This window comes from Artemia sp. Qi Xiang Cuo, chromosome 10 (genome assembly GCF_049724085.1).
Source record: "Artemia sp. Qi Xiang Cuo chromosome 10, ASM4972408v1, whole genome shotgun sequence".
Classification (NCBI taxonomy): Eukaryota; Metazoa; Arthropoda; class Branchiopoda; order Anostraca; family Artemiidae; genus Artemia; species Artemia sp. Qi Xiang Cuo.
In genome coordinates, this window is record NC_142803.1 from 4,251,077 (window position 1) to 4,276,186 (window position 25,110).

Below are 25,110 nucleotides of genomic sequence, written 5' to 3' on the forward strand. Positions count from 1 at the left end.
TTCAAATCCGTCTCAATTTTTTTTATATAGGTTGGATTTTCATAACATTTGAAATAACTACAGCAATAAAAAGAAATGGTCAGCACTTAAGTAAAAACTAAATAATTTCATAAAACTACAGCAATTGATTTTTTGAATGCTTTACTGGTCGAAGAATATATAGTCAATTTGGTAATTATAATAAACAGTTTAGTAACAATAATTTCAATGCCGAAAATGTATAATAAAGATAAAATGTTTTAATTTAATTAAAGCAAGAATGATATTCGGACAACGAGCACTGATCCTCTGGTTATAATTAATGTCCAGGGAAAATTCAAGCGAGTCCCCCCCAAAAATCTGAGAACTACTTTAAAACAGTCGCAAAATACTTACTTATTCCCTAGCTATGGGAGTATTGTTTCACTTTACACCACCCCCTCACTCACCACTGTCCTAAGAGTTCCTCGTCAAAGGAATGATAAATTAGAAATGTGGAAAAGAGAATCACTATTGTAATATGCGATGTTCGTGTGTACACTAAGATAAAAATTTCTATATTAGAGGGGGGGATTTAATTAGAGTGACTTTTGAAATCAAATAAGTAGATATTTACAATTGTTTTGAAATAGTTTTCAATTTTCTTAGGGTTCCGTTCAAAATAATTCCATGGTTTTGGCTATTACCCTCTCTATTAGAGAGGGGGGGGGGATTCAAGCAAAGCATTCTTAGAAATCAGATAGATAGATTATATGATTCTTTTGAAGTAGTTTTCAGAATCTCGTCGAGTTCAGAATCTCTTGTTCATATTTTTCCATGATCTGACCTGAACTATTAACATCTGCCTCTTGGAAGTATTAAATAAAAAACAATTTTTTTTTTAACTGAAAGTAAGGAGCGACATTAAAACTTAAAACGAACAGAAATAATTCCATATATGAAAAAGGCTGCCCCCTTCCCAGCCCCTCGCTCATTACGATAAAGTTTGACTCTGTCTCACAATTTTGTTTTTTAAAACAATAAAAAACTTAAAACTTAGAAAAAACCTATTCACAAAGGCCGTTAACTGGAATAAATAGCTCTTATGAAAGTACTAAAGAATCTTTGGGGTAAAGAGCGAGGTATTGACTAGGGGACGAACCCAGATCATATACGTAATAATTTTTGTTCGTTTTAAGTTTCGATGTTACTCCTTACTTTCAGTTGAAAAACTGGCTTTTTTTATATTTATATATATATATATTTATATATAATTTACCATATTTTTTTAAATAATGCTGGGAAATCCAGCACCCCCCTTGATAGCAATGTCCCTTCCCCCATGAAAACTTCCTCCATGGAAAGATCCTCCCATTTAAGATCCTTCCCCTTTTTTGAAAATTATGCAAATTTTCTCAGACACGTAACTTTTGATGGGTATGACTAAATGGATAAAACTTATATATTTGAAATCAGCATAAAATCTGATTCTTTTGGTGCAGCTATTGGTTTCAAAATTCTGTTTCTTAGAGTTTCGGTTACTGTTGAGCCGGGTCACTCCTTACTTAAAGTTTGCTACCACGAACTGTTTGATAGTGCTAGGTTTCAGTGTTTTTTTTTTTGTTTTTTGTTTTTTTTTTTTCCCACTAAAAAATCCTTTGCATAAAATTTATTTACGTTAATTATTTATATAAGGTTAATACTGGTCACCTCCTCAAGGTCTTAGGACCATTGGCAGATCCAGGGAGACCGAAGGGGGGGTCTTCATACTCATTATACTTATTATACTCAGAATCCATACTAATTATATGGCCAGTTTACAATTTTTAAGGCCTTGTGTTTTATGGCTAATAAAAGAGTTCCAAGATGGGAAAAAACCTCTCAACCACAGTAAAATAACGTTTGAGAGCAAGAACTAAACATTCTTGATTTGACGTACTCCTGCCTAAATGAAAGAAATAAATTAGTTATGCGTTTTCTTTTAATATCGGTTATTACCCGAAACGACTATAACAATTAAGGAAAAGTGACTTTGTATCTACCAATAAAAATTGGACAGTGAAACGAGTTTTTCCGTCCATAGAATACGGTGATAATGGAAGGGGAATCCCTCGCAAGAAAATAAAATAACATTTTTCCTCCGTTTTCTTTTACTGTCGGTTCTTATTGGACACAAGCTCTACCATCAATACATGCAGGGTACAACCGGTGTCGGAACAATTTAAGGACATTTCAATCTTCCACTGTTAGTTAAACCCTTCACTTGAAGTTGATTATTTTTAAACAATAACAGCCAGTAATGATGCAAGTAAGTGGCCTTCTTCTGTCTTTATTTATCGTAGATTAGTCTAATATTGATTCAAAATACGACCCAATTTATTGACACTGGCTTGACACACTTCTAAGCAAAAACTAAACTAGTTTTTAAGAATGGTGGCCGGAGTTTACCCCCCCCCTCCACCTAAAAAATACACACCCCTATGGAAAATACCCCCCCCCCCCCACGGAAAATACCCCTCAGAAATAGAACCCGAAGAAAATATTCCCCCGTGGTAAATACTCCCCTCCCGGAAAATATACCCCATAAAATACACCCAGTGGAAAATATCCCCGCAGAAAATTACCCCCCCCCCCAACCCCGAAAAAACCCACCACTAATACCCCCAATGGAAAATACTCCCCCTCCCCGTGGAAAATGAGGGTTTCCAAATTTGAGAATTTTATTTGAGTTTTGTTTTTTTCCGTAGGGGAAGGAATTTTGGTGCTTGTGTATTATATGCCACTCACTCAAATTTACGCTGTGTAAAAAACCGGTTTCTTCGTTAGTTTCTTTCAGCTTGGCGTGAAACAAAACAAAAGACAAGTGACAGAATAGATGGGAAATATATAATTTGGGCTATATATTTGCACATAATGGGAAGGTGGGGTGAAGTATTTGGACAGTGTGAAGTCATTCAATCAATCATTCAATCATTCATTTTATTAATATTAAAACACTTACAAACGTAAAAAAAAGTTATTCGGTCCAAGAACCTTGGCTTGTTGTGGCCCATGCAACACAATTATAAAGCACTAAAAGAACCACAAATATTACCCTAAATCAAACAATATATACGAAATAAAGATGAAAGAGAATAAACACTAGTATACTGTAAAAAAAATTATTTTAATAATAACGATAAATAAAAACCAAAAAAGCAGAGTAACAGAAAAGACAGGAAACAAAAAGGAGAAACACTAGGAAAAGAGAAAATAAGGGAAATGAACAAAGGAGAGAGTAAGAGAAAGTCAGAAATCAATTTTTACTTCATAATGTGCAGAATAATTGTATGAAATAATTGTAAAAAAATGCTGGTACTGTATTATACGCAAGGGCCGATCTAGGATTTTATTTTTTGGGGGGTGTTTTACACAGCAATTTTTTGGAAGTATTAAAATTTTTCATGGATAGAAAGATGGATTTAAAGATATTTATTTAAAAACGATCAGAAATTAAATAAGAAAAAATAAGTTTTTTCAACTGAAAGGAAGGACCAACATCAAAACTTAATACGAACAGAAATTATTACGTATATGAAAGGAGTTTCCTCTTCCACAAAACCTCGCTCCTTACGCTAAACTATTGACTTTTTGTCCTAATTCTTTAAGAACGTTTCCTGAAACACAATGGCCGTTTAATTAGAATTAATTAAAAAAAAACTTTCCGAAAAATAAGTTTTTCAAAGAAAAGTAAAGGCCATTTTAAACTTAAGCTCAGGAGATACAAATGCCTGTTAAAATTCAAACTCAAAACTACGAGAAATTACTATTAAAGAATTAATGAAACCCAAAACGAAAAGAAATTAAATAAACAATCATAGCAAAAAACATACAACAAGTAATAACATAAATGAATAAATAGATCTTAAAGCGAGTAATGCTTAGATTAAATATGAAAACCAAGCTTAAAACGAAAAAAAATATTTTGCTATTAAAGTATAAATGAAACTTAAAACGAACAGAAATTAAATAAACAATAAAGGCGAACAAACATACAATATGTATTAATGTAAATGAATGCATAAATCTTAAAACGAGTGAAACTTAAATTGAATAAGCAAATCAAGTTTGAATCGAATAAAAATAACTACAAACAAGAGGTGGGTATCGCCTCACTGCAGATGCCTAAAACCTACTGCGTCATTGGCACCTTACTGAAAACTATATGAGTCTTGAACACTCTTGGAAAGTATAAACAAAATCAAACTGAAAATTAGATATATAATGATATTAATTGTTGAAAGATCCATCAGTTCAAGATTTTTTTTCACTGTATTCTTTGTTTTCATTTTTAATGCTGTAAGAACTGGAAAAGAATAAATTTGTAATATACGAGTAATTCGTTATCAGTGAAGCGCCAATGACGCAGAATGCTTTAGGTTTTTACAGTTAAAGAAGAGGGCATTATCCAAATTTTGTTTGTAGTGAAACTGTATTTGTCTTGACCAATTTTGAAAAGAACTAATAAATTCAACTGAATATTTGATGCATAATGATATTAATTGCTAAAAGCTCATCAGTTCAAAATTTTCCTGTAATTTTAATATTTATTTTCAATGTTAAGTACAAAAGAAAACATTTATCATATAATTTGTGTTCAGTAAAGCGCCAATGACGCAGTAGGTTTTAGGCTTCTGCAGTGAGGCGATACCCAAACTCTTGTTTGTAGTTATTCTTATTCGATCCAAACTTGATTTGCATATTCAATTTAAGTTTCACTCGTTTTAAGATTTATTTAGTTATTTACATTAATATATATATTGTATGTTTGTTCACATTGATTGTTTATCTAATTTCTATTCGTTTTAAGTTTCATTTATACTTCATTAGCAAACTATTTTTTTTCGTTTTAAGCTTGATTTGCATATTGAATCTAAGCATTACCCGCTTTAATATTTATTTATTCATTTATATTATTGCTTATTGTATTTTTTCTCTATGGTTGTTTCTTTAATTTCTGTTGATTTCGGGTTTCATTTATTCTCTAATTGTAATTTCTGGTCGTTTTGATTTTGAATTTTAACAGGTATTTGTATCTCCTGAGCTTAAGTTCAAAATGGCCTTTACTTTTCTTTGAAAAACTTATTTTTCGGAATTTTTTTTTTAATTTATTTTTGTTCGTTTTTGATTGAAAAAAGTTTCAAGTTTTTATGGCATGGGGGGTGCTTACTGTTCGATTATTTTTGACTTTAAAAAACGGATCTAGAACTTTCAATTTAAATCAAATGAGGCTTTTTTCAAAGTCTATACGATTACTTCTTTGATAAAAACCTTATATATGAACAATAAATAGCTTGCATAACTTGTGGACAGCGATTGACAACAATGAATGGATTGAAAAATAGCTCCAATAAGGGGGTTTAGACCATTTCACTTGCTGACACAAAGGGGTCACGACTGTTTGGAATTGATCTTCACTATCACTGAGTATGTATTTTAACCTTATAATTGGATAATTATGATAGATTTACTATGTGTTCCTCCCATACAAAACTTTACCTTATTAAATTCTTTGGGGGGGGGGGTGTACTTGGCATAAAGAAGAAAACTTTAGCGTTGATAGTAGGAGAGGGGGAGGGTGAGGATGGAGACTCATCCAATCCGAGACGGAATTCGACTTATCTCCTCTGTTCCCAATTTAGGATATTAGAAAAACTCATTGGGCTGTAGAATAATGGACCGTTTGAGTTGTGGAAGACGTTAAAATACTCAAAAATACTTTATATTTTCAGTTATTGCGAGATTGATTTTGTAGATTGTGGAATGGTGAGCCCCCTGGCCCATCATTTGGGTGAACCTCAACTCATAATATGCAATTTTGATTAATTGTTCCGTGTTATGTGCAGATATTATTCTATATATGTTATTTTGAGTTATACTTTCTTCGCATTGCGTTCATTTTTAAGCCTTGAGATAAAAACTGAAACCTTAGCATAGACAGAGGTGGGGGGAAGTCTCCCTCCTCACATGTATAATGTAGCAGTCACAGAGAAATTAATACAAATGAAAATAAACTGTCTTTTGAAAATGTCTTTCAACCAGTTCGTGGTAACGAACTGTGAGTAAGGAGCGACCCGGCTCAATGGTAACCGAAACTGTAGAAAATAGATACCAATTTTGATACCAATAGATAAATCAAAAGAATCAGATTTTAATGCTGATTCCAAATATATAAGTTTCATCAAGTTTAGTCCTACCTATCAAAAGTTACGCGCCTGAGAAAATTTGGCTGATTTTCGAAAAAAAGGGAGAAAGACCCCCGTAATGCGCGAAAGCCCAGATACAAACCGCAGAGTCATTATTGCACTATCTGGGAGTCCTACTGGAGTTTTTCCAATTTTCTATATTCAAAAATGTGAAATTTTGTATTTTTTGTCTGATGTAAGGAGACAAAGACGTGTTTATTTGTTTGTTTGTTTATTGTTTTTTTCCCAGGGGTTATTGTATTGACCCAGTGGTCCTAGAATATCGTGGGGGTGGCTCATTCGAACGGAAATTAAAAGTTCTAGTGTCCTTTTTAAGTGACCAAAAAAAATGGAGGGCAAGTAGGCCCCCTCCCACGCTCATTTTTTTCCCAAAGTCACCCGATCAAAATTTTGAGGTTCCCATTTTGTTCAGCATGGTCGAAAATATGATAACTATGTCTTTTAGGATGACTTAATCCCCGAAGTCTCCGGGGGGAGGGCTGAAAGTCATGAATTTGTTAACATAAATGAATATGTTAACATATAGTATTGGTTATTGGGAAGTATACAGACGTTTTCAGAGAGGATTTTTTCTGGTAGTAGGGGGGGAGTGGGTTGGGGGTTATGTGGGAGGATCTTACCATGAAGGAATTTTTCATGGGAGAAGGGACATTGCTATGAAGGGGGCGCCGGATTTCCCAGAATTATTTAAATAAATATTAGAATTTATATTTATAAAAAAACAAGTTTTTTAACTGAATGTAAGGAGAAACATCAAAACTTAAAACGACAGGAAACATTACGTATATGATTGGGTTCATCCCATGGTCAATACCTTGCTCTTTAAGCCAAAGATTATTTTCATAATACTTTCCAAAGTACTTTCATAAGAGCTATTTATTCTAATTAACGGCATTTGTGATTAAGGGGTCATTTTTAAAGAATTGGAACAAATTTCGAACTTTAGCTTAAAGAGCAAGGTATTGAATAGGGGGCGAACCCTCTAATATACGTATTAAAAATATGAGAATATAGAGGTTCGTTACGTCAGTTAATTCGTAAGTTACGTATATTTATTACTAATAAAAACGTTCGTAAATAAAATTAAACAGGTTTCAAGAAAGCCATTTAACCAAATAAAAGTAAAATTGTAATTCCAATTTTTTTAAATTATTCATGTACGGTGAGCCAAAATCAAAACCTGCATTAATTCAAAAACGTTCAAAAATTAAATAATAAAAAAACAAGTTTTTTTAACTGAAAGTAAGGAACGACGTTAAAACTTAAAACGAACAGAAATTATTCCGTATATGAAAGGGGATGTCCCCTCCTCAACGCCTCACTCTTTATGCTAAAGTTTGACTTTCTCACAACTCTATTTTTTTTTAAACAATGGAAAACTTCAGCGTAAAGAGCGGGGCGTTGAGCAGGGGACAGCCCCTTTTATATACGAATAATTTCTGTTCGTTTTAAGTTTTAACGTCGTTCCTTACTTTCAGCTAAAAAAACTTGTTTTTTTTATTTAATTTTCAAAAGACACGAACAAAATCGTCTAAAGGAACCTGAAGCGCTATCTCTGACATTTCGTTTGATTCTTTATTCCCGTTACTTTCAGATGTAAAATTTAGAATATTATCGAATGGGTTTATTCGTCCCCTCCCTGAATAATTCACATTTGTAAAACCCACCCCTGGGAAATTCCTCCCCCCACAAAGAACATTTTCTTTTCCTGCTGATAATTCCCCCGCGTTAATATCAGCACAAAATTTATTTATTAATTTACATTAATATCTATCTATTGTAAATTTGTTTGCATTGATTGTTGATATAATGATTGTTTGATTGTTTATATGCCCTCAGGGCATAACTTACAACGCCTATCCCCGGGCCCTGGTGGGCTGTGTCGACACCGGAGTTTTTTGTTATCAGAACTTTGAACTATTTTAACAAAATGTCTATCTCAAAATATTTATCTGATGCATTTAGGGCGTGGAGGAGGGGGGGAGGCTATTTACCCTCCAATCTCTTTTGACTCTTAAAAAGTAAACAAGAAATTTCCATTTTCAGTGAAATGAGACCCCTCCAAAGTTTATAAAAGCATCCCTTCCATAAGAAATAATGGGAAGGGTTTGGAGAATTCTTAAATTACAACCCTTGCCCTGAGGGCTGTGGGGGAGTTGTCATCCTCAAAGAGATAATTTCCAGAACTTAAAACTACGTTTAATAAAATAACCGTCTAAAAATTTTGATTGGATTTGTTTGGGGAAAAGGTGGGCGTGAGAGGGGGGTTAGTTGCCCTCAAATCACTTTCGACTATTAAAAAGGTCACTAGCCTTTGGAATTTCCAATTGAATGAGCCTTTTTACAAGTTTTTACGACACCGCCTTCTATAAAAATCTTATATGCCCCCCGGGTTTAGCTTAAAACCCTTGCCTTTAGGGATTTGGGGGAGTGTCCTCCTCAAAAACATATTTTCTATCTGAAAATCAACTAGGCTACGCTGAAAAAAATGGCTATCTCAAAATTCTGATTGGATATGTTTGGGGGGATGACTGGCGTGGGGGGGGGGCGCTAGTTGCCCTCCAATCACTTTCGACTATTAAAAAGGGCACTAGCCCTTTGAATTTCCAATTGAATGAGCCTTTTTTGAAGTTTCAACGACAACACCTTCTACAAAAACCTTATATGCCCCAAGGGCATAACTTAAAACCCTTGCCCTAAGGGTTTTGGAGGGGTGTTCTCCTCAAAAACATATTTTCTATCTGGAAATCAACTACGCTGAACAAAATGGCTATCTCAAAATTTTGATTGGATTTGTTTGGGGGAATGATGGGCCTGGTGGGGGGGCTAGTTGCCCTCCAATCACATTCGACTATTAAAAAGGGCACTAGCCCTTTGAATTTCTAATCGAACGAGCCTTTTTTGAAGTTTTCTACGACAACGCCTTCTATAAAAACCTTATATGCCCCCAGAGCATAACTTAAAACCCTTGCCCTGAGGGTTGTGGGGGATTGTCCTCCTCAAAAACGTATTTTCTATGTGGAAATCAACTACGCTGAACAAAATGGCTATCTCGAAATTTTGATTGGATTTGTTGGGGGGAATAAAGGGCGTAGGGGGCGGGCTAGGTCCCCTCCAATCACTTTCGACTATTAAAAAGGGCACTATCCCTTTGAATTTCCAATCGAATGAGCCTTTTTTGAAGTTTCTACGACAACGCCTTCTATAAAAAACCCTATATGCCCCCAGGGCATTATTTAAAACCCTTGTCCTGAGGGTTGAGGGGGAGTGTTCTCCTCAAAAAATATATTTTCTATCTGGAAATCAACTACATTAAACAAAATGGCTATCTCAAAATTTTAATTGGATGTGTTTTGGGGAATGATGGACGTGGGGGGGCCAGTTGCCCTCCAATCATTTTTGACGCTTAAAAGGGGCACTAGAACTCTTGATTTCCAATCGAATGAGCCCTCTTTAAAGTTTCTACGACGACCCCTTCCGTATAAAGTGCCTCTGGGGAAAAAAAATAATAAATAAATAAATAATAAAACATTGGAGCCGTATAGCCTTTACTATAGCCAACGTTACAGCGTTGCGTCTGATAATACGCTTTGTTTTAAAATGCTATAATAAACTTTAGCGTAAAGAGCGAGATCTTGAGGACGAGGCAGCCCCTTTCATATACGTAACAATTTCTGTTCTTTTTAAGGTTTGATATTGCTCCTTACTTTCAGTTGAAAATACTTGTTTTTTAAAATTTCATTACTCATCTTTTTAAAATAATATTGGGAAATCCGGCTTTCTCTCCGCAAAAAGTTCTGGTACTTGTACAAAAACACTCACTCAAGTTTACGGTGTTTAAAACTCGAGAATAAACTGGTTTTTTCATTAGTTTATTTATTACTTTAGAAACAAACTTGGGCTATATATTTCCACATTATGGGGGGGGGGGGGGAAAGTATAGCGGGTCTGCATGCAGAATGTGTTAGATACAAGTAAAAAGACTCCCCCCGCGTAATCCCCGGGAAATTATCCCTATGCCATTTCATCCTCGCTGTGAATCCACCTCCCAGGAAATTTCTAGCTAATGCTTCCGCCTGAAAATAATCCTTAGCTTACTTTTATTTGAGAGGATATATTTAAACCAAAAAAAATACAAACAACAAAAACAACTCTATAGTGCAATCATTAATTGCCAAAAAAGGCTTCAGGGCTTGTTAACTTTCAAGAATTAAAGTTGTTAATCATTTAAGCACACAAAATGCAAAAAAACTCCTAATTACAAAAACAGCGAGCAAAACAAAAGAAAAGAGAAGAAGTGATAGAAGGAAAGGGACTTCATTCAATTATAAATATAGAAATCAGGTGAGGCAGGACTCCACGGAGCTGAAAAGAAAAACTAAAAATCTTAACAACGTACAGGTTAGAAATTAAACTTCAGAAAATAAATCACCAGACAAATATTTATTCCTAACCATTAATAAATTGAAACTAACTTTAAAAAAAACAAACACCATATGTTTGAACGTTCCAAAGGAATGGCAGCCCCGAACAGTAGCTGGAAGTGTATTCAACAAACTTGAAGATAAAATCCGAAGGCTGAAATCAGACCGAACGCATGCTGTGGCAACAACTCTTATTATAGGCAGCGCAATAGCGCTGCGTAAGTAAAGAACGATGTTTGCACACTGTATTATTATTTTTTTTTTTTCTTCCATACCAGGGCACTTCGTATCGAAAGAGCTGTCGTAGAAATTTCAAAAAGGGCTTATTCGATTGAAAATTGGAAGCGCTAGTGCTCTTTTAAATAGTCGAAAGTGATTGGAAGCTAGGTTAAACCCCTTCCACGCCCACCATGTCCCCAAGTACATCCGATCAATTTTGAGATATCAATTTTATTCAGCGTAGTTGATTTACAAACATAAATTTTTTTTTGAGGAGGACACTCCCCCACAACCCTCAGGGTAAGGGTTTTAAGTTATGCCCTAGGGGCATATAAGAAAGATGTTGGCACAATTTATTATCTTTTTTTGCTTTAGACCAGGGCACTTTGTATCGAAGAAGTTGTCGTAAAAACTTCGAAAAGGGCTCATTCAATCGGAAATTGAATTGGCTTGTGCCCTTTTTAATAGTCAAAGGTAATTGGAAGGCAATTAACACCCCTTCCACGCCTACCATTTCTCGAAACACATCCAATCAAAATTTTGAGATAGCTATTTTGTTCAGCGTAGTTTATTTCCAGATAGAAATTATGTTTTTGAGGAGGACACTCCCCCACAGCCCTCGGGGCAAGGGTTGTATGTTATGCCCTGAGGGCATATAAGGTTTTTATAGAAAGTGTTGACATAGAAACTTCTAAAAAGGCTCATTCGATTGGAAATTCAAAGGGCTGGTGACCTTTTTAATAGTCGAAAGTGATTAGAGGGCAACTACCCCCATCTCACACCCACCGTTTTTCCAAGAGCTGTATAATTGAAATCTCAAGAGAAATTATCAAGAGAAATTAGGGTGCCCGCTAATTATGAGGCGATAATTGTTAAGAAATGTGAAGGTGTCATCGACGCTGAACGTTTGGGAAAATCCCTGGCTGTGAAAATTACCTTTGCTGATGCTGTATTCCAGAGTAGTTGCCTTCGATTCGGGCTCAAGGTGGGTTATGAATCATTCCGGGTTTTTGAATTTCTGTGGCCGCCCCGTTGTTGTCATAATTGTCAATCTCCAATCCACATGAAAGCCGAATTTAATAAGGCAACAAAATGCAGCCACTGTGCCAGCTCTCATGTATCATTCTGTGATTCCCCCTGTGTTTTTGATACAAAATGCGCTAATTGTGGGGGTAATCATGCATCGTATAGCCTAAAATGTCGTATTCTGCGTGATGTCCTGAGCAAATGTATGATTCGGAAATGACTGTCGAATTGTCCGTCTCAATCTGCTCTTTTAATATCAATGGCACGAAAGATAAAGATGGCTCATTAAATAAAAAATGAATGATTTTGACATTTTGTTCTTGCAAGAACATTTACTTCCCGCCATCTCCGTTAACTTTCTACGAAGAAGTAGCCACCATATTGTCTTTACCACCAATGCCCGAAAAACAAGAGGCCGACCTTCCAGGGAACTTGCATGTGTTATCAAACGATTAGCTACTCCTTTGTCACCTATCTTATTTCATTCCTCTGATAACATTATGGCAATACGACTTGGTCTGCTTGTATTTATAAATGTATATCTTCCCTGCAATCAGAAACGTCTAGCTTTAGTTACTAAGTTTTCTAATGCCGGCTCATCCCTTAAAACTCTGTTATGCAATATTGAAAAGCATGGGTATCGTTGGCTATTGATAGGTGACTTCAATTGTGATGTTCATAGCTCCTCTACTCGTGCCGACTTAGTCTTAGATTCGATGCCTATTGGTTACCCCATAGTACCCAAAGCTCTTAAATACAGTTATATTCACAATAGTGGTACTGTGACCAATATTGATCATTGTATTTGCTCTACCGATATTCCCTGTTCTGTTGTTCATGTTGACGAAGACGAACATAACTTTGACCACCTTCCCCTCTCCCTTACTGTGACATTAACCGCTGATCCATCTAATCATCCTTGTGCTGCTAATAAAAAATGGTGTATGAAACGAGAGTGGAGCAAAGCCAATTGGCCCTTATATATTTCTACCCTAACAGCTCTGTTGTCCTGCGTCAAGATCTCTCTTTCGATACGAAGTGCCCTGGTATGGAAAAAAAAATAATAATACAGTGTGCAATCATCGTTCTTTACTTACGCAGTGCTATTGCGCTGCCTATAATAAGAGTTGTTGCCACAGCATGCGTTCGGTCTGATTTCAGCCTTCGGATTTTATCTTCAAGTTTATTGAATACACTTCCAGCTACTGTTCGGGGCCGCCATTCCTTTGGAATGTTCAAACATCTGGTGTTTTTTTTTTAAGTTAGTTTCAATTTATTAATGGTTAGAAATAAATATTTGTCTGGTGATTGATTTTCTGAAGTTTAATTTCTAACCTGTACGTTGTTAAGATTTTTAGTTTTTCTTTTCAGCTCCGTGGAGTCCTGCCTCACCTGATTTATATAATTATAATTGAATGGAGTCCCTTTCCTTCTATCACTTCTTCTCTTTTCTTTTGTTTTGCTCTCTGTTTTTGTAATTAGGCGTTTTTTTGCATTTTGTGTGCTTAAATGATTAACAACTTTAATTCTTGAAAGTTAACAAGCCCTGAAGCCTTTTTTGGCAATTAATGATTGCACTATAGAGTTGTTTTTGTTGTTTGTATTTTTTTTGGTTTATAAATATCCTCTCAAATAAAAGTAAGCTAAGGATTATTTTCAGGCGGAAGCATTAGCTAGAAATTCCCTGGGAGGTGGATTCACAGCGAGGATGAAATTGTAGAGGGATAATTTCCCGGGGATTACGCGGGGGGAGCCTTTTTACTTGTATCTAACACATTCTGCATGCATATCCGCTGTACTTTACCCCCCCCCCCCCATAACGTGCAAATATATAGCCCAAATTTGTTTCTAAAGTAATAAATAAACTAATGAAAAAAAACGGTTTATTCTCGAGTTTTAAACACCGTAAACTTGAGTGAGTGTTGTAGAATACACAAGTACCAGAATTTTTTGCGGAGAGAGAGCCAGATTTCCCGATATTATTTTAAAAAGATGAGAAATGAAATTTTAAAAAACAAGTATTTTCAACTGAAAGTAAGGAGCAATATCAAACCTTAAAAAGAACAGAAATTGTTACGTATGTGAAAGGGGCTGCCTCGTCCTCAAGACCTCGCTCTTTACGCTAAAGTTTATTATAGCATTTTAAAACAAAGCGTATTATCAGACGCAACGCTGTAGCGTTGCCTATGGTAAAGGCCGTACGGCTCCAATGTTTTATTGTTTATTTATTTATTATTTTTTTCCCAGAGGAATTTCATATGGAAGGGGTCGTCGCATAAACTTCAAAGAGTGCTTATTCGATTGGAAATCAAGAGTTCTAGTGCCCTTTTTAATCGTCAAAAATGATTGGAGGGCAACTGGCCCCCCCACGTCCATCATTCCCCCAAACACATCCAGTCAAAATTTTGAGATAGCCATTTTTTTCAGTGTAGTTGACTTCCAGATAGAAAATATATTTTTTGACGAGAAAACTCCCCCTCAACCCTCAGGACAAGGGTTTTAATTTATGCCCTGGGGGCATATAGGGTTTTTTATAGAAGGCGTTGTCGTAGAAACTTCAAAAAAGGCTCATTCGATTGGAAATTCAAAGGTATAGTGCCCATTTTAATAGTCGAAATTTATTGGAGGGCAACTAGCCCCCCCCCCCACGCCCATCATTCCCCCAAACATATCCAATCAAAATTTTGAGATAGCCATTTTTTTAAGCGTAGTTGATTTCTACATAGAAAATACGTTTTTGAGGAGGACAATCCCCCACAACCCTAAGGGCAAGGGTTTTAAGTTATGCTCTGGGGGCATATAAGGTTTTTATAGAAGGCGTTGTCGTAGAAACTTCAAAAAAGGCTCGTTCGATTAGAAATTCAAAGGGATAGTGCCCTTTTTAATAGTCGAATGTGATTGGAGGGAAACTAGCCGCCCCCCCACCCGGCCCATCATTCTCCCAAACACATCTAATCACAATTTTGAGATAACTATTTTGTTCAGCGTAGTTGATTTCCAGATAGAAAATATGTTTTTGAGGAGGACACTCCCCCACAACCCTAAAGGCAAGGGTTTTAAGCTAAACCCGGGGGACATATAAGGTTTTTATAGAAGGCGGTGTCGTAAAAACTTGTAAAAAGGCTCATTCAATTGGAAATTCAAAAGGCTAGTGACCTTTTAAATAGTCGAAAGTGATTTGAGGGCAACTAACCCCCCTGTCACGCCCACCTTTCCCCCAAACAAATCCAATCAAAATTTTGAGACAGCCATTTTATTAAACGTAGTTTTAAGTTCTGGAAATTAGATCTTTGAGGATGACAACTCCCCCACAGCCCTCAGGGCAAGGGTTGTAATTTAAGGATTCTCCAAATCCTTCCCATTATTTTTTATGGAAGGGATGCTCGTATAAACTTTAAAGAGGGCTCATTTGACTGAAAATTGAAATTTCTTGTTTACTTTTTAAGACTCAAAAGAGATTGGAGTGTAAATAGCCTCCCCCCTCTTCCACACCCCAAATGCATCAGATAAAAATTTTTAGATAAATATTTTGCTAAAATAGTTCAAAGTTCTGATAACAAAAAACTCCGGTTTCGACACAGCCCACCAGGGCCCGGGGGTAGGCGTTGTAAGTTATGCCCTGGGGGCATATAGAGCACTAATCATTTCTCTTTAATTGTTTCCTATTAAAATTATTATGTATTTAACGCCATAGCTTAGCCCTCTGAAAGTATAGCCCTCATACACTTAACCCTCTGAAAGCACACTTTATTTTCATGTGTAATTTCTTAAAGACCTACATCATTTTACCTTTTTGACTCACTTATCATACAGATGGTGGTCAATGAGTTTGTGGTAAACACTCGACTCAACCAGGTTCTTCAGTGTCAGATTCTTTGTTAACGTTCTATGTCTCTAACGTCTCCAATTAACTTCCATTTCTTTGTTTATAGGTATTTGATCACTTTGAGTTTTTATAAAATGTTGAATGTCTTTTTTTACTGCTATTTATTTGATTAGACCTTGAAATTTTTCACTGGTTTGTCTTTTGTCCCCATATATTTAAGAAAATCTTCGTTTGTTTTAAGAGAGACATGGTAAGCACTGATGACCTTATCCATGTCAAAATCCCTAACCCAATCATCATCACTATTATTTTGAAATGCGATAATCAAAGGGTTTGCGGATGGAACTCAAGTAAAAAACTTCTTCAGAAGTTTGTTCAAATGAAGAGTCAACTTCATTAACTGTACATTTTAGTTTCCTGGTTTGCATATTACTGTTTAGAAAGTCATTCATAAGATACGAATGCTCCGTTCATATGAGGCATATTAAGACAAATTTAAGAGACATATCTCTTAAATTAAGAGACAAATCTTAATTTAATATGCCATATGAGGCATATTAAGAGACAAATCTCTTTATCATTGCTATTTCAAAACATTAATTTAAAAACTTTTCCACAAAATAAGTTTTTCAAATAAAAGTTAAGAACTCCAATAAATAAAAAATGAGCAAAAGCTAAATCAAATAGTCTAACAAGTGTGAAACTACCATAAATCAACATCGATAAATAAATGAAACCCAAAACGAACAGAAATTACAATAAATAACCGAGTCAAATTCAAAACGAACACAAATTAACATAAGTTGGGCTCTAAACACCTATGCCTTCCCAAGGCCAGAACAAATTTGCACTTTAAAGAAAAAATATAAATGTTTTTACTTTTATAACTTTAATAAATCAAATAATATTAACATGTTGACTACCAAATCTCAGTATATGTATGTTGAACTGACAATGCAAATTCATTTGTGTTATTTTTTAGTAAATTGCAAGTTATATTCTGGGCTTGGGAAGGCAAAGGGAACTTGAGCCCAACTAAGGGAATTTATGGTAGTTTAACGCTTGGTAGATTATTTGATTCTATTTTTGCTCATTTCTTGTTTAATGGAGTTCTTTACTTTTCTTTGAAAGACCTATTTGGTGGAAAAAGTTTTGTAATTAATTTTTGTTCGTTTTCTATTGACGTAGACTTTTCAGGGAAAAGAAAATAATATCTTAAATCTTTTGGTTTTTTAAAGACTTTATAGTATGGCCTGCTATTTGTATGCTGGAGAAAGATTTTCTGCAATTTTTAACAAAATGCACCCTTTTAAAAATCTAGACACAAATAGTGGTGTTTAATTTAGTTTCATACCTCCTCTAGAATGTTGTAAACTTAGGATCTGCGACCATTCGACCACATTCTCTGGGGCAGGTTATGACGTCACAACGAGATCTGTTTCGTACGATATCACAAATTTTCTCAAAAGCCGAATTTAAAAAAAGTTTATAGATTTCTTTTTTAACTTTACTTTTTGCCTGTGAACGTTTACTGACAAAAAGTGTCAATAAACATTTTCAAGTAGGATTTCTGAATGCTGTGAGCGTAGGATCGGCAACAATTCGAGCACGTTCTCTGGGGCAGGCTATGACGTCACAAAGAGATCTATTTCGTACGCTTTCACACATTTTCCCGAAAGTTGAATTTGAAATGAGTTAATACAATTATTTTTGAACGTTACTTTTTGCCTGTAAACATTTACTGACAAAAGTGTTAATAAACGTTTTCAAGTAGGATTTCTGATTGAATTGCAGGGCTCTGTGTATATTTGTAACCCTGAAATCATTGGTCACCATCCATCGCAATAGCACATTATAAACGGCAATATTCTATTTCGGGTCCAAATCTGCAATTAATTTCTGCTTGGAGGGGGTCCAATGCACGCCCATATCTTCGACCAAATAAAAATTGTATGAACTCAAAGAGTCCCTGGTCACCGGTCTATTTACACATGGAAAAAAAAATCTTTGACAGAGTCGTGGAGCGCTTTTGGTATGTGACGTTGAATTTAAAAAAAACATCCTTGGGTACCATTTTCCTCGACAGTGTAAATGTCGGGGAAATCTATGGCACAAGGATTTTCAAGCCATTTATAATTGCCACATGGTAAACTATAGTGAGACATTGCCGAGGAGTAGAGTGAGTTCTAGTCCAGAAAAACAGCATTGACTTTACACCATCAACAGAGTTCTGCCCAGTTGGATCAGGTGTTAAGACGCGATCCCATGAAAAACATATCCCCCCTGATAGATCTTTCAAGAAATAAGTGTTGATCCACATCAGTGATCCAACCTATTTCCTCCCTACGGAATTTTAGAATTAAGCACATCACGAGGTGTGGTGTTGAAAAATAATAGCCAATGTCTAGCCCGAACTCCGAATAAATTCGGTCAATGTTCTTGCATAAAGTATTTAAAAGAGTTAAGACATGACTTGCCAAGTACATTCTAAAATAATCCCATCCATTTTTACAGCCCCCCTTAGCCCGAACCCTATTTTAGCAAATTCATAGTCTTCGAATGTGCATTCACTATCTGGAATTTAATTATTTAATGTTTCAGTGGGGAGGGGGTGGGGTTTCTCCTCACTTAACTTAGCGCTAGAGTTGTGATAATCATATGCATATATGGCTTTACAAGTCAGTGTTTATCATTGTCAGGAAAGTACTGTTTAAGCAGAGGAAAACTATCGAAATTGTCACTTTTCTGCACTTGTATTAGTTGGCTGAAAGCCTTGGGGAAAAAATTATATGGATCTAAAAAAACGGATTTTACTCCTACAAGTATGCCCATTATCCACAGTTTGCCATTTGATTTCTAATACCATCAACTTCTCAGCCAATTTGGGTATAATATTATAGGTAAATGAGATATCTATCCAGCATCTATCTGCAACTCCCTACCTGTGCATACGTGCCAATTCCGGTAAAGTAAATTTCAAATCATAATTTAAATTGTGAATGAAAACCGATATAAGAAACTGTTTGCTTACATTTACATTGCATGATTGATGTGCTACACCACGAATATTGCTACCCCCTAATGATATTTCCTGTCATAAATGAACAAGGTCGTGGACTTTCCCCCTCCCCCTTAGTCTTTTTTCCCCTAGTCCCTTTCCCCTTAGTCCCCTCTTCAAATTTGCCCTTACATTCCCAACATTACATTGCCATTACATTCCCAACATATTTCTTATTTTTAATGGGCAGACAATTCTCTGCTGATAGAATCATTGAGTAATGTGTGTGTCTTAAGCGGTAGATAGCCCCATTTGCTGTGACAATTAATTTACTCAATGCTTTGATCATGCAATCTGTCCTCGTCCAATATCTCAACTATTTCTATTCGACGCATAGCGTTACTGCTGTCTCTTTGGGCATGGGCATAGGAAACTGCTTGATTTTGTTTGATACGATTGGGATATTGGGGTTCGTTCACATCTGTGAGCTTGGTCTCACAGTCTAACCTTATTTTATCACTTTGCATAAGTGTATTCTGGAAATTTCTTATTGGAGATTACGTTGCGAATTACTGAGGATTCACAGGACAAATTATGAGCAGATGATTTGGGATTGAAAACTAAATATTCGCATTTATCAAAATTCAAAAACAGACCAACATCCCGAAACATCATAGAAATACTATGCACCGATAATGCCAAAATAGACTTGTTTCGGCTTAAAACTAACAGGTCGTCCGCATGCGCAATATAAGACACATCAGATAAATTATAGAAATACGTAAGCTCGATTCCTAAAAACACATTTTGAATGAAAGCATAAAATAGATAAGGTGATAGCACCCCAACCTATCGTACTCCAGATTGAACTGGTATATTACCGCAGTACCCTGTACCAAATTTTAAACGACGAAACGAATTACTAGACGAAAATTTAAGTACATGTATGACAAAAGGGTTCACTCCAAGCTTTTACAAAGAGTGTCATATTTGTACATGGCAAATACCATTGAAGCGCATCGATCAATTCAAAGTGCAAATATAGAATTCGTAACATCTTGACTAGACTTCATAAATAGTTGAAACTAAGATCTTCTGCAGATGCTGGCACCCACTACGAAGTAGGAATCTACATTGGTTAGAGTCTTTCGCAGTTCGTTCAATAATATATGGGAGCAGAACATATTCAAAAACCTTACTAATGTTGCAAGCAACAGTGATGGGCCTATATGAACTGCAATCAAAAGGGTCTCTTCCGCGTTTAAGAATCGAAGAGACCGTTCCGCAAAGGAAGGAACCAGGCACCATTGACAAAGATAAACAGAACTGAAAAAGTAATTGGAGCTGACCGACAAGTGCCGGACAATCACAATGTAAATGATGAGCACTAATCCCATCAAGATCACTTGATTTAGACTTAAGTTTAAGCATAAAACTAACAATACTTTTAGTTGAGACGGGAATAACATGACGTAGCAAAACTGTAGGTGGCAAAAATTTAGAAATTAAGCACTGGAAATGATAATGAACACTATACTCAATCTGACAAAAAATATTTTTATAATACCCAGGCCAAGACAAATCTGGGATAACATCACTGGTCCCTAATGAATCAAATTTACACATATTATTGACTTCTTTTCATTGTACTGCACTTTTAGGGAACTCAGCACCATTATATCAAACCAAACGAAGATACCGTTTAAACTCCGCTTTCGTCTTACTCTTTATATCAAACACTTGGCCTCGCAAGGGCCGCCAACAACCAATCCAGATGCGAAGCCAGAGTTTAGCACGATTTTTGACGGCTTTAAGACTCGGGTCTTCTTTCCAAATTGGACTTCGAGTTTTGAGTTTAACCCGGACAAGGGGAACAGCTACATTTTCAGCTTGTTTCATGCACTTAACTAAGTGAAGATAATAAACATTCAGTTGCACTCTGGCTTGTGGCAAAAAACACTCGTGCACAATAGATTAAAAGGGATCGCGACGCAGGACAACAGAGCTGTTAGGGTAGAAATATATAAAGGCCAATTGGCTTTGCTCCACTCTCGTTTCATACACCATTTTTTATTAGCAGCACAAGGATGAGTAGATGGATCAGCGGTTAATGTCACAGTAAGGGAAAGGGGAAGGTGGTCAAAATCACGTTCGTCTTCGTCAACATTAACGACAGAACAGGGAACATCGATATAGCAAATAGGGTTGTATGTTGTATGTTAACTCGGGGCAAGAGTTGTATGTTATGCCCTGAGGGCATATAAGGTTTTTATAGAAAGTGTTGACATAGAAACTTCTAAAAAGGCTCATTCGATTGGAAATTCAAAGGGCTGGTGACCTTTTTAATAGTCGAAAGTGATTAGAGGGCAACTACCCCCATCTCACACCCACCGTTTTTCCAAGAGCTGTATAATTGAAATCTCAAGAGAAATTATCATAATTAGGGTGCCCGCTAATTATGAGGTGATAATTGTTAAGAAATGTGAAGGTGTCATCGACGCTGAACGTTGGGAAAATCCCTGGCTGTGAAAATTACCTTTGCTGATGCTGTAGCCCAGAGTAATAGCCTACGACTCGGGCTCAAGGTGGGCTATGAATCATTCCGGGTTTTTGAATTTCTGCGGCCGCCCCGTTGCTGTCATAATTGTCAATCTCCCAACCACATGAAAACCAAATGCGATAAGCCAACAAAATGCAGCCGCTGTGCCGGCTCTCATGTATCATCCCGTGATTCCCCCTGTGTTCTTGATCCAAAATGCGCTAATTGTGGGGGTAATCATGCATCGTATAGCCTATGTCTTTACCACCAATGCCCGAAAAACAAAATGCCGACCTTCCGGGGGCCTTGCATGTGTTATCAAACGATTAGCTACTCCTTTGTCACCTATCTTATTTCATTCCTCTGATAACATTATGGCAATACGACTTGGTCTGCTTGTATTTATAAATGTATATCTTCCCTGCGATCAGAAACGTCTAGCTTCACTTACTAAGTTTTCTAATGCCCGTTCATCCCTTAAAACTCTGTTATGAAATATTGAAAAGCATGGGTATCGTTGGCTATTGATAGGTGACTTCAATTGTGATGTTCATAGCTCCTCTACTCGTGCCAACTTAGTCTTAAATTCGTTGCCTATTGGTTACCGCAAAGTACCCAAAGCTTTTAATTACAGTTATATTCATAATAGTGGTACTGTGACCAATATTGATCATTGTATCTGCTCTACCGATGTTCCCTGTTCTGTCGTTAATGTTGACAAAGACGAACGTGATTTTGACCACCTGTGACACTGACGGCTGATCCATCTAATTATCCTTGTGCTACTAATAAAAAATGGTGTATGAAACGAGAGTGGAGCAATTCCTACCGGCCTTTATATATTTCTACCCTAATAGCTCTGTTGTCCTGCGTCAAGATCCCTTTTAATCTATTGTGCACGAGTGTTTTTTTGCCACAAGCCAGAGTGCAACTGAATGTTTATTATCTTCACTTAGTTAAGTGCATGAAACAAGCTGGGAATGTGGCTGTTCCCCTTGTCCGGGTTAAACTCAAAACTCGAAGTCCAATTTGGAAAGAAGACCCGGGTCTTAAAGCCGTCAAAAATCGTGCTAAATTCTGGCTTCGTATGTGGATTGGTTGTGGGCGGCCCTTGCGAGGCCAAGTGTTTGATATAAAGAGTAAGACAAAAGCGGAGTTTAAACGGTATCTTTGTTTGGTTTGATATAATGGTGCTGAGTTCCCTAAAAGTGCAGTACAATGGAAAGAAGTCATTAATACGTCTAAATTTGATTCATTAGGGACTAGTGATACTATATCAGATTCGTCTTGGCTTGGGCATTATAAAAGTATTTTTTGTAAAATTGAGTATAGTGTTCATTATCATTTTCAGAGCTTAATTTCTAAGTGTTTGCCCACTAAAGTTTCGCAACACCATCTTATTCCTGTTTCAAGGAAAATCTTTTTTAAACGCATGCTTAAAAAAAAGTTTGAATTAATGGATCTTAATATGATTATCGAGTACTATGGACGATGAGATCGTTCAGCATTATTTGCTCAGCTCCCATTACTTTTCAGGTTCTCTGTATGTTAGTCAATTGTGCCTGGTTTTTTCCTTTGCGGAACGGTCTCTTCGATTCTTAAACGTGGAAGGGACCCTTTTGATTGCAGTTCATATAGGCCCATCACTGTTGCTTGCAATATTAGTAAGGTTTTTGAATATGTTCTGCTCCCATATATTATTGAACGAACTGCGAAAGACTCTAACCAATTTGGATTTCAACCTCGTATTGGGTGTCAACATGCGCATAAGATTTTAGCTTCAACTCTTTATGATGCCCAGTCTAAAGGTTATGAATTACATATTTGCACTTTGGATTTATCTAAACCCTTCAATAGTATTTTGTCATGCACAAATGTGGTAGTCTTTGTCAGAGTTTGGAGTGAACCCTTTTGTCATACATGTACTTAAATTTTGGTAAGTAATTCGTTTCTTCGTTTAAAATCTGGTACAGGGTACTGCAGTAATATACCAGTTCAATCTGGAGTACGGTAGGTTGGGGTGCTAATACCTTATCTATTTTATGCTTTCATTCAAAATGTATTGTTAGGAATCGAGCCTTCGTATTTCTATAATTTATCTGATGTGTCTTATATTGCGTATGCGGACGACCTGTTGGTTTTAAGCCGAACCAAGTCTATTTTGGCATTATCGGTGCAACGTATTTCTATGATGTTTCGGGATGTTAGTTTGTTTTTGAATTTTGATAAATGCGAATATTTAGTTTTCATTCCCAAATCATCTGCTCATAATTTGTCCTGTGAATCCTCAGTAATTCGCAACGTAATCTCCAATAAGAAATTTCCAGAATACACTTATGCAAAGTGATAAAATAAGGTTAGACTGTGAGACCAGGCTCACAGATGTGAACGAACCCCAATATCCCAATCGTATCAAACAAAATCAAGCAGTTTCCTATGCCCATGCCCAAAGAGACAGCAGTAACGCTATGCGTCTAATAGAAATAGTTGAGATATTGGACGAGGACAGATTGCACGATTAAAGCATTGACTAAATTAATTGTCACATCAAATGGGGCTATCTCCCGCTTAAGACACACACATTACTCAATGATTCTATCAGCAGAGAATTGTCTGCCCATTAAAAATAAGAAATATGTTGGGACTGTAAGGGTAAATTTGAAGAGGGGACTAAGGGGAAAGGGACTAGGGGAAAAAAGACTAAGGGGGAGGGGGAAAGTCCACGACCTTGTTCATTTATGACAGGAAATATCATTAGGGGGTAGCAATATTGATCTACAGATAGCATTCGACCTAATTAACCAAAAAAAAAAATTGTAAATAAATTGCTAACGGAGTTTCAAGTGAGTCGGTTTTTACTTAAAGATGTAGCTTCTTTTTGATAAATCATTCTGAGGTGCTTATTTATAAGAATGTTTATTCCGATCCCCTTCGTATCTTCTGTGAGTTCCCCCGGGAAACCATAGAAATATCTTTGATGTGTCCCATTTTATTCCTTATCAAAGGCAGCGCAATGGTGTTGCCGAAGTAATGAATAATGTTGGCAAAATGTATTATTGTTTTTTGGTTTCTTGGTCTTAGACCAGGGCACTTCGTATTGAAGGAGTTGTCGTAGAAAATTCGAAAATGGTACATTCGATTGGAAATTGTAGGGGCTTGTGCCCTTTTTGATAGTCGAAAATGATTGGAAGGCAACTAACACCCCTTCCACGCCCACAATTTCCCCAAACCCATCTAATCAAAATTTTGTGATAGCCATTTTGTTTCGCTAGTAGATTTTTTGATAGAAATTATTTTTTTGAGGAGAACACTCCCCCACAGCCCTCATGGCAAGGGTTGTATTTATGCCCTGGGGACACATAAGATTTTGAAAGAAAGCGTTGTCGTAGAAACTTCAAAGAAGCCTCATTTGATTGGAAATTCAAAGGGCTAGTGCCCTTTTAAATAGTCGAAAGTGATTGGAGGGCAAATAACCCCCCTCTCATGCCCACCTTTTCCCCAAACACATCCAATCGAAATTTTGAGATAGCTATTTTGTTTAAAGTATTTAAAAAGTCTGGAAATTAGGTCTTTGAGGATGAGCCCCCCCCCCGAGCCCTTAGGGCAAGGGTTGTAAGTTATGCCCTGAGGACACATCAGGTTTCTTATAGAAAGCTTTGTCGTAGAAACTTCAAAAAGGGATCATTTGATTGGAAATTGAAATGGCTAGTGATCTTTTTCATAGTCAAAAGTGATTGGAAAGCATCTGACACCCCTTCCACTCCAACCATTTATCCAAACTCATCGAATCAAAATTCTGAGATACCCATTTTGTTCAAATTAGTTGAAAGGTTCGAAAATTGTGTCTAAGAGGATGACACTCCCGCCACAGCCCT

The 25,110-nt window shown here is 36.3% G+C and overlaps 1 protein-coding gene across 1 annotated transcript in view; it reads left to right on the top strand.

The window, feature by feature from the left end:
• The first annotated feature begins 2,110 nt into the window (after window positions 1-2,110).
• LOC148947378 (uncharacterized) overlaps window positions 2,111-25,110 on the top strand; it is a 120,460-nt gene continuing 97,460 nt past the window's right edge. The window contains exon 1 of the mRNA XM_089095815.1: window positions 2,111-2,266. Within this exon, the coding sequence (XP_088951941.1) occupies window positions 2,258-2,266 (9 nt within the window). The 5' untranslated portion in view covers window positions 2,111-2,257. The remainder of the gene's footprint in view (window positions 2,267-25,110) is intronic.